The sequence below is a fragment of the Sander vitreus genome, chromosome 6, assembly GCF_031162955.1.
Source record: "Sander vitreus isolate 19-12246 chromosome 6, sanVit1, whole genome shotgun sequence".
Lineage (NCBI taxonomy): Eukaryota > Metazoa > Chordata > Actinopteri > Perciformes > Percidae > Sander > Sander vitreus.
In genome coordinates, this window is record NC_135860.1 from 30630644 (window position 1) to 30641340 (window position 10697).

The 10697-nt window shown below is 44.5% G+C and overlaps 1 protein-coding gene across 1 annotated transcript; it reads left to right on the forward strand.

The window, feature by feature from the left end:
- The first annotated feature begins 25 nt into the window (after positions 1 to 25).
- Positions 26 to 10251, forward strand: pnisr (PNN-interacting serine/arginine-rich protein). Its single transcript, XM_078253701.1, is given in 13 exon segments — positions 26 to 114; positions 684 to 792; positions 960 to 1136; positions 1786 to 2039; positions 2433 to 2595; positions 2939 to 3129; positions 3329 to 3463; positions 3561 to 3660; positions 4293 to 4346; positions 4766 to 4960; positions 8272 to 8851; positions 8853 to 9374; positions 9878 to 10251. Coding segments are annotated over 12 exon segments (2493 nt in total). The 5' UTR covers positions 26 to 114; positions 684 to 704; the 3' UTR covers positions 9912 to 10251.
- The last annotated feature ends 446 nt before the right edge of the window (positions 10252 to 10697 follow it).

Genomic DNA, 10697 nt, shown 5'->3' on the forward strand with positions numbered 1-10697 from the left:
GACCGCCTCTGAAGGCAGCAGCAGCAGCGCCTCGTTTCACACTTCCTCTCCGAGTAGTTGGTGCAGCCATTTTGATTTGGAACCGCAGCACTGAAGAGAAACTGTCTGGAAAAGGTGGGCATTATGTTACTCAAAGCACGACGCTGATATTTCCTTCATACGTTCCCGCCAGCGTGGAATTTAATTTAAATGTAAAGGCATATTTGTTCACCCGGTTAGAACATGGTGCTACGATCTTTTAGCTTTTAATTTATTTTTTAGCTTAGCTCACGTTAGCTTGAGTGGGCTCCCTTAACGTTAGCTCACAATGGCATGACCACAGGCAGCTTTAGCTTTAGATGCTGGGATTTCACCGGCCCCAAATCTATTTCAGCATCATGCGTCAGTAATGACATAGTAAGTTCCCGTATACTACATAGCGTTTGTTTCCACCATTAGCTAGCTGGGGGAAATAGTTTCCAGCTAACGGGAGTCTCTAAATACAGCTAGCCGGGTCAGCTAACGTTAGATGTAACGTAACGTTAGCACTTAAATCGAAGCTAAAGCTCGATCATTTCTGGCCATTAACGTTAGAGGAGACTCGGGTGTAATGTTATAGCGCATACACTGCAGAAGCTCTCTCCGTGTCAGCAAAAGAGATGCTGATGGTGCAAATCTAAATCTTGCCGGCCTGGATATTCCAGGTGTGAATCCAGAGGAGAGTGATGTGGGACCAGGGAGGACAGCCCTGGCCGCAGTGGCCTCTGAGCCAGCAGCAGTGGATGCAGTCCTTCCAGCACCAGCAAGATCCAGGTTAGTGAGTGATTCACATGCACCATGAACGCATTTTTTCGTAAAATGAAATGTGCCTCTGCAGGGCATCTTCCCACATCTTCCCACTGCTCAAGCAGCCTTGATTCACTAGTTTCACTAGTATCTGTAAGAGCTTCTCTTTGGGTGTATTTTCTGGGTGTGTGCAGGTCAAGTAGACTGGGCTGCTCTGGCACAAGCATGGATAGCCCAGAAGGAGTCGACAGGAACAGAGCAGCAGACCATTCAGCCTAATGGCCAGGGCATCCCAGGCCTTGAGCCGGTTGGACAGGGCAACCACGGCGCCTTCCAGGGTGACCCAGCATTCGGCAGAATGTGGCAGCCAGGTACAATTTTAACCCTTTGAATCTTAGCAAGTTTCTCTGTTTTATTGTTGTTTTTCTCCGCTGTTCTCTTTGGTTTTTCTGGTACTGAAAACGGTTCACTACAGACTTACTATAATTTATTAGACTGAAGAGAATGACTGTGATTTATGACATGATATGTGATCTCCCATGTGTATTTGTGCACAACTGATGGATACTAGGGCTGCACAATATATCGGTTTTTTTTTATCGTCAATATCAACTGGCGTCATAAACGCCTCGCGAAAGGCTGCAACATAACGCGACAGACACTCAGAGATTCTTTGTGCTAATTGAAAGAAAGAAAGAAACCAGTAGAAAACTTTAAAATGTAACTATTATTCTTTTTTTAGTGGTGCTTTTCATATCCAACTTGTTCAATACAATGTTGGAAACGATTTTCTTTCATTTGTTTTAAATTCAACAAGCAATTTTGTTTCAGAATACTGAAAGTATTGAGTACACTTTTAAAATCGGTTTATTTATCGCAAGTAATACCGTTCTAGCATATTTTCCTCAAATCGTTCAGCCATACTGGATACCAACCAAATCCCTCTTGAGAAGAAAAAAAAAAACATAAGGTGTACAGATTGCTTCATCTTTGGTTTATCAATGATGTTGTCATTAACAGAATGGGGAATGCATGGCCAGCCCCCTCCTCCTCCACCCCCTCCTCCTCCTCCACCCCCTGACCAGCCCTGGATCCCCCCAGGGTCCGGACCGATGGATGTGGTGAACCCCAGCGAGGACAGCAACAGCCAGGACAGCGTGGAGTTCAACTCTGAAGCCCACCACGGGGTTTACCCCCAGAACAGCCATGGGTATGGGGCACAGCCCGACAGCTACGCCATGGCCCCCATGGCCATGAACCAGTTTGATTATCAGGTATGCAGATGCTACAGTAGAAACTGTTGAAGCGTTTGGGGTTTTAGTGTGACAACCAAGTAACACAAGAAGGAACAGTCCATAGAAACTGTGCCGGGTCCCAGCATCTAGAGCTATCAGTCATTGCTTTCTTGATGAGGTGCAGAGGAAAGTGTTGGCTTTTTGAGGATCCAGCATGGTTTGTTTATTATTTATTAGCATTTTTTTTCCCTTTCTTTCTAAAAACAAACATACCAAACAGACATTCTAGCCCAGTCAGGAGTGATGGATGAATGTCAGCTAACTTAATCCGGGGAAAGACAACAACAACAACAACCCCGCACACAGCTAACAGAGGACCTTCTGTACTCTGAACTCCCTTTTTAATTTTCAGTTTGTGCTGTCTCTCCACAGCATGGAGCCGCCTCATCCTTTGCCCCCACACCCGCAAGCTTCCACTCCCCATACTGGCAGGGTCCTCCTCAGAGCAGACGAGATACCAGACCACCCGGCTTCAGAGAGCGGCCCAGATCCCCTATCCAGCTCCCTGTCAAACAGGAGGCCCCAGCCCTGCTAGGTGAGTGTGTTTGTTCACCATGAACGGGTGACTTCTCTTTATCTTTTGTGCAACATAAAATAATGCTCCTAATCTTATGACAATTAATAATAATGACATTATGTATTAGTTGTCATCCCTTACCTGTTTGCACTACCGTATGTGAAAGTTGTAACCGACAGTAACATTGCAACAGCCTTTTATCTTTCAGATGATAGTACTGTTATAGCATTAGAGCAGTTAGTCACTCAGCAGAAAATACATTGGCAGATATTCTCATAGTAGATTACAAAAGCGGTTCGTGCAGTCTTAACAACACGGCAGTACTTTGATAACTCACTTTGACCTGGTATTTCACCTTCAGATGCCGTAAAAAGGCGCACGCTACCTGCGTGGATCCGGGAGGGGCTCGAAAAGATGGACCGAGAGAAGCAGAAGAAGCTGGAGCGAGAACGAATGGAGAAGGAGCGTGCAAAAATGGCCAAAGACGACGGCAAAGCGCACGAGGCCGACGAGGGAGGTGATGGGCCACGTATGCCCCGCAAGAGTAAATTTGTAAGCAACTCAGTTTTTGTTCTTGACAGTAATTGTTACCTTTTTGAAAAACAGTTTGTGTGTGTGTGTGTTTGTGGAAAGGACATCCAGGGGCATGAACCGTTTTCTCTGGTACTATAATCAGGACTGTAGCAGCGATTGCCTTCACAAATGATGCCCGCTTGTTGAATAAACATAAATATGCTTCTGTATGCATCAGGACAGTGACGATGAGGAGAATGACGACAACGAAGAAAAGGCCTCCATCAAGAAAGAATTTTCAGGTCGGAGCCCATCGCCTCCTGCAGAGGACAGTGAACCTGAAATGACGGAGGAGGAAAAGGAGTTCCAGCTGGTCAGTTTGACCATTCAGATCTGTTCTGCATGGAGACGGAGATGGTTTATTGAAAATAATGGAATTCATATGTGTGTGTGTGTCCCCCCATCTTTAGATGATCATCACAAAAACCCTACTGACAGAGATCCTTCTCGAGGTCACCAATGAAGAGATCCTGCATGTGGCCAAAGAGACACACCGGAGAGCCACTCGAGGTCTGCTCTTGTCTTTTCCAGTTCATACATCATCTATGCTTGTCCCCAAGACATTGTGTTTAAATCTGAAGAGAATCTCTTTATGTGTGCATAATAATCTCTTTAAATGAAACTCAATTATGCCCTGTAAGCTAGGGTGATTGAGCGGCAAACATGGGAGTATATCTGATATGCATATATTCAACCATTCTCTGCTAATGCATCAGGAGGAGAGAGAGAGCAGAGCAGTGCTTTTCACAAACAGTATTTGAAAACGTGGTCTTCTGGTACATGGCATTGAAGGTCCTGCTGAAAGACTGTACGATACGAGTGAATCAAGTCTCAGCATTGAATCTGACCAGCTTCCACCTGTAGATAACAAGTGACTTCCTCCATTGAAGTGACGTGCATTAGTACAGATTGGTTCTTTCCCTCCCGTCCGACTGTTTGACTTGGATTGTGTGGCAGAATTTTGTTTAACCCTCTCTCTTTTCTCCATTTTTTTTTTTGTTTTGTTATTTCTTTTCTCTTGTTACCAATGGCAGCTCTTGTGAATAGTGCTTTACCTGTGACACCCCCCTTCTCTAGCGACTCTCTTGCCTTTGAGAAAATGTGTTTTAACATGTTGTTCCTGTTGTTGATGTGAATCAAAGCTCCTGCAAAACAGCTGGCACAGTCAAGTGCACTGGCTTCTCTGACTGGTCTCAGTGAGTATCCCTTTTTCTGTCACTGGGGGGGAGGGAAGGAAATTACTTTTTTTTTTTAAATTAATGGCAGGGTGTTAGTAGGAACATGGGAAAAGCTGTTAGTACAAGCCTATACACCCGAATACACGTTCCAGTTTTAGGGGAATCGCAATGATGGATTTGGGTTTAGTTTTGCACTTTTGATGATAGAAGCATGCTCTTGAATACAAAAGTGTGTCTAGTTTTTCTTTGAGGGATTATATGTATTAGTTTGTCTTTAAAGGGGTTATCGGTGTGAAATATAAAGTTGTACAGGATTAAGTGCCTTTCGCTGGGACTTTGGGTTGGGATTGGGGGCTTTCAAAAGTGCAGCCTGACTGTGAGACTATATCTCCTCGTCCTTACCAACACTCAACAACGCGGGGGTTCTGTTGTGGCAGGTGGGCTTGGTGACTATGGTTCGGATGAGAGCGAGGACGAGGATGAGCGCAGCGTGCGAGGGTCTGAATCCTCCGACACCGACGACGAGGAGTTGCGCCACCGCATCCGAGAGAAGCAGGACGCCTTCCGCCGCAAAGAGCGGGAGACGCAGCAGCTGCAAGACAAACAAGCACAGGAGGCTCTGCTTGCACGTGGTAAGACGCGATGTTTGTGTCTTTGCAAGGTTGGACAAGGAGCAACGCTACGTCGCATAGGGCTGCGCAATTAATCGAATTTGAATCACGATCACGATTTTGGCTTCCCACGATCAAATTCACGTGATCGAGCGATATTTAAAATGCGTCATTCCGTTCATAGAACGCTCTGTATCGACGTTTTTTTCCCCCAAAGCTCCGTAAACCACTCTCTGATCACGTGCCTCCATGAGCCAATCGGAGTGGTTCCCTGCACCGCGCAGCTTAGTTTAGATGTAGACAGTCACAGAGGACAGAGTAACGTGAGGAACGTTCCACAACAGATAGCAGTCGTCCCGAGGTTTACCGGTAAACGCAACATTTTGTCCCGTCTGTGTTGTTTTTCAGACAACAGCAGTGACCAATGCTTGTTTGAGTCTTTTAGCTCATAGCTTTAGCGGCAGACTGTTGTACGTCCCGCTGTTGGAATCCTCTACAGTGAAATACAGTCACACTACACCGTTTAGCTGTCAGCATTTTAGCATTTAGTCTAACGGTAGGCTAACGTTAGCTGCTGTGTAACGTGTTATTAGTGTTTAATGGCGTGACATGCAGCGATGTTTCTGTTGCCTCTAACGTCCGTTTTGGAGCATCAGACAGACGCAGACGTTTTAAGTGGCACCGTAATCCGCGTTGCTATTTTGTCCAGTAGATACCGGCCACATGCGGCGTTAACGTGAACAGAAAATCGCGTTGCCTGTATCTTTTCACGGCAAACGCGCATGTGTGGAACGCGGTCGCACAACAGCTGAAATGGCATACTCCTTCATAGTATCCTTCAACAAAGGAGGAATGTAGCACAATATGGATGTGAAAGCAGTTACAATTAGCCTGTGTGACAATACAATTTCCTTAGGTTAAAATCAACAAATAATCGTGATAATTAATCGTGATCTCAATATTGATCAAAAATAATCGCCATTATCATTTTGGCCATAATCGTGCAGCCCTAACATCGCTTGACTCTAATGCCTCAAAATGGTTGAACGGCGTGATACAACACTGAACCAAAATAAACATGACGGAAGAACTTTTCCCCCAACTTTTTGCATATTTTACAACTTTTACGTTTGCATATTAATTGGCTTTTTCTGTTTCCGTTAACGTTGGAGTAGTAATCCAACAACAAAGGAAGATGGTGATACTTGTCTGGAATATATATTTAAATCCGTGCAAAATGCTCACAGTGACCAGGAGTTAAATGATCGAAGTTAGTGCTGACTTGAGCTCCTCTTGAACGTCACTCAAGATTACAGAACGTTGGGAAGTCATTTCAACTACAGTCCATACCGAGTTTGATACCTAGGCTAGAGTACCGATCTGATACCAGTGCGTTTTAATACATACATACATCAAATGTTTTTTCTTTTTAACAGATGTATATTACTATCCCTGTATGGATGTGATATTATTGCTATCGTTGCTGTATGGCCTGGCTCAGGTTAAACTCTTTGTAAAACATGAACAAACGCATGCAGAGAATGAATGCCATAGACCTTTTCTTTTATTATCTAGTTTGACAGTCAGTCATAATGAAAAAAGAACATAAATAAACTACTTCATAGTTTGTTTGTTTGTTTTCGGGCTAATTCGTATGCCATTTTGGCGTGTTATCAAGACTAGGGCTGAACGATTAATTGCATTTGCGATAATATCGCGATATGTTAAGACGCAATTTCCTGATCGCAAAGGCTGCGATTTGGTCACGTGACTCGCAAGAGCAAATCAGTCTGCACCCGCAGAGAAAGCATCAACTTAGCAAGCTAACGCTACGCCGTACCTTGAGCAGATTTCTGTCATTCAAACAACCCTGAGTTGTAGTTTAAAACTTTTACAGCCATTTTAATAAAATGAAGGGCTTTATTCAGGCTGGAGTCCATGCATGCAGTTAATGGATACAGGCACGCAGAACTGAAGGCTCGGTTAGCAACGATTAGCTCTGATTAACGGTTAGCTCCAGTTAGCTAGCTCCGTTATAAATCTATGGAGTGGAGGAGAGGGCTAACAACCAGACTCTGATAAATGACGTTCGGGGAGCTTTCACAGCAGCGTGGCTGCGTTGTTTCAACGGTTTTATTAGTACAGTTAATCTCACGGCAAGACCTGCAGCAGCATGCTACTGCTAACGTAACGATAGCCTCTCTGTCTCTGAGTGCAATGTTGACGCTGTCATGCACGCGGCACGCAACTTCATGAGGGGAGGGAGGGGCTGGAGGCAGCTCCTCTGTGTGCGCTGTAAAAAAAATACACTGTTGTATATATTGTATATACTATATTTTTACTTATTTAACTGTCTAAAGTTCAAAGACATTGTCTAAAAAGTGCAATCCACATGTTTACATATGTTTATTACAGTAAATGATAATTAAATGTAAATACTACTAAGTGTGGTAAAGCCACGTATTTGTTTTTATATTTCTGCAATCTGCCCTTTAGTTTGTGTGATATGTTTCTGACTTTCATATGAATGTTTCCACCAGGCGGTCAGTGCTCAGTATACTACTGGGACTGAAGTAGTTAAATAAAAGATGTCATCCTGGATGCCTCCAGGAAAGAACAGTTAGTTTAATCTATCTAATCTTGTGTTGTTCATACTATACAATGATTTATTGCTCGTCTTTGTTGAATAATACAGAAGACAAAGAGCTTAAAAAATAATCGCATGTTGAATCGCAATCGCAATATTTTTGAAAAAAATTGCAATTAGATTATTTTCAAAAATCGTTCAGCCCTAATCAAGACGCATACTCGCTTTTTTAGCGTGTTTAGCAACGCCGTTTGGCCTCCATTGACTTGCATTACCTTGCGATTGCGTGTCAATGTACGCCGTAGCGAGTAGTATGAAAGCCTGAAAATCTGCGTAGGGAGGTTTTTCGGGGTGGAGGATGGGTCAAAACACACAGGAATTTCACCCAGGAGACCGGGGATCGTGTCACGTTTCCTAAACCCAAGCGTCCAGTTCTTCTTTTACTAAACCCAACCCTGTTATTGTTTTCCTAAACCCAACCGTCCGAAAAGCGATTATGCGTCTTGATAACACGCCAAAATGGCATACGAATTGGCGTGTCATACATACGCCACTTATTGAGATCAGTCTGAAACCAGTCCGCTGGATACGGCGTCGTAGACATACACGTGGATAGCTTAAAATGCGTACACATAACACGCCACTTGGCTTTAGAAAGTGGCGTGTATGTTTACGTGTGACGTCATGATGTCACGTTGGTCCTTGTGTATTTTTCAACGAGTCTTTTTGTTGTTTGTTTCTACAGAAGAGATGGTGAAGGAGAGATTGATCAGAGAAAAGGGGGATTATGATGAGGGCCAGCCAGAGAATCCACACAAACAGGAAGTAAATGAGAGGGAGGCGGAGCCCTTGGTAGAGAGGCGTAGGTCCCGTAGTGAGAAGGAGGGTAGCGAGAGCAAGCACTCGGGCAGAGGGAAGGAGCGATCCGGGCGAGGCGGCAGCCATTCCCCGGCCAACGGGCACAGCAGCAGCTCCCGCTCCACCTCCAGCCACAGCAGCCGTCGTTCTTCCTCCTCCTCCTCGTCTTCCTCCTCTGCATCATCCCGCAGTTCATCGCGATCCTCCTCCCCACGGAGAAAGAGGAGGCGCAGCCGCTCGTCCTCCCACAAGGCCCGCAGGCGCAGCCGCAGCCACAGCTCCCACAGGCATCGCAGTGAGAAGGGCAGGGACAGGAGGCGCAGCAGCGCTGAGAGGTCAGGCCGCCACAGGAAAGATCGCAGTGATTCCAGGGAGCGCAGGAGCCGCAGGAGTAGATCCAGATCCAGGGAGCGAGACCGGGCCAGAGCCAGGGCCAGAGACAGCCGCAGTCGCAGCAGAGAGAGAGAGGGAGAGGGAGAGGGATAAGGAGAGGAAAAGGAGCCGGGATGGCAGAGACGGCAGTCATAGTCGTAGCAGCAAAAACAAGCCGAAGGCCTCCAGCAAAGACAGAGAGAGGAGGAGGGAAAGGAGTCATAGCCATGAGAAAGACAAGAAAAAGAAGGATAAGGATAGGGAGAAAGAGTCCGATAAAAAGAAGGAAAAGCCAAAGGCCAAAGAGAAGGAGAAAGAGAAAGGAAGCTCTGTAGTTACAGAGGAGAATGGCAAATCCAAGAAAAGGAGAGAGAGTGACTCATGCACGGACTCCCAGAGTGACAAGCACTCCCGGCAGGATAGCAAAGCTAGCAAGAAGGGCTCCGCCAAAGCTAGCAAGAAGCGCTCCGATTCGGACTCGAGTAGATCCCCTAGCCCCGAAGTTAGCAAGGAAAAGAAATCTAAAAAATCCAAACGTAGTCGCTCAAGATCGACGGAAAAATCTCACAAGTCTGGTAAGAAGGCAAGCCGCAAACACAAGTCTAAGTCGCGATCAAGGTAGTATTCGTTTTTTCTCCTTTTTCCCTACTGTATGTTTTTCATTGTATGTCTCATTGTGATTTCTCTGGAGTCCTTTCTTTAATCAACGTATTTGCAATAGCTTTAAAAAGGCAAATTGTTTACTGTATGTAATGAAAATGTACTGTCAAATGCAGTCACTTCTGCGTAACTGTGTAAAGTCAAGTCTGATGCAATAAAGGGTTTTAATGCTTCATGTCTTATCTATCAAATGCAAATTTGCCATTTCTGAATTTCTAACAAGTCACATGAAGTCTCAACAATTCCCCGCTGTTGTCTTAGTAGAGTCTGTTTGGTAGCACAAGGGGAGGGAGGAGGGCTGCAGAACATTAGTTTTTATGGAGATTATGAACAGTTTTGTACTCTGGGAGTACAGTATGTATGGTTGGGGGGGGGGGATTTGTGCATGTTTGTGTATTGTAGTCTGCGTGGGTGAGTGTGATTGGTGCAGTATTAATGTCATGTCCACGCCTCTCTTTCAGGTCAACATCCCCCTCCCGTCGTAGCAGACGCTGAGGAGCACAGTTAACCTCCTGATCTGTGCACGTTACCATTTTTTTAAATTCCATGAGTTGAGCAGGCTTGTCTCATTATAGAGGCAGTTGTGTAGGTGACCCCCCCTCCCCCATCCCCTTCATACATCTTTCATCTTTGTAAATATGTTGTTATTTTTAAAAGTGTGACTGAAGAACAAGACTTTTTGAATGGTAGGAGTTTTCACTTGTATCATTATGCAAAGCTTAATAAGACTCTGTGGACACTAAGAACTCAAGTTGTACCATTTTAAACCGTAACAGGATTAACTTTTTTTCTCCAAACATTATTGTAAATGTCCAATAAAACTGTTTGTTCCTTGTCTTGCCTCCCTGTCTCTTTTCTCATAATGCTACATTTAACAGCAAACTTTCTTTCAAATGTTCTTAACACATCATGAGGATTAATGTTACATTTGTAAGTCAACATTAAGAGATCCAAACACTTAAAGGGCCAGAAAATGTCATCCCATTCCCATCAGTGTAGCTGAAGGGGTTTCTTCTAAAATAAGCTGCTTTAAGCTAGTGTAATTTCTCATTAGAAGATACGGTACATTTTTAGAAAGTAAGATGCCATTACGACGAACTATCAACGGATGACAACTTGAACCTTGGATGGCATAGTTCACCATACAGCATGGATAACGTTACTTCTGAAACTTACATAAAGCCTGTAGCTAGTTAAGCAGTAATTATTATGAGTTATGTCACATAACAGAACCCTAACATTGTCAATGTTAATGTAGTCATCAGGCATTCATTACACAAT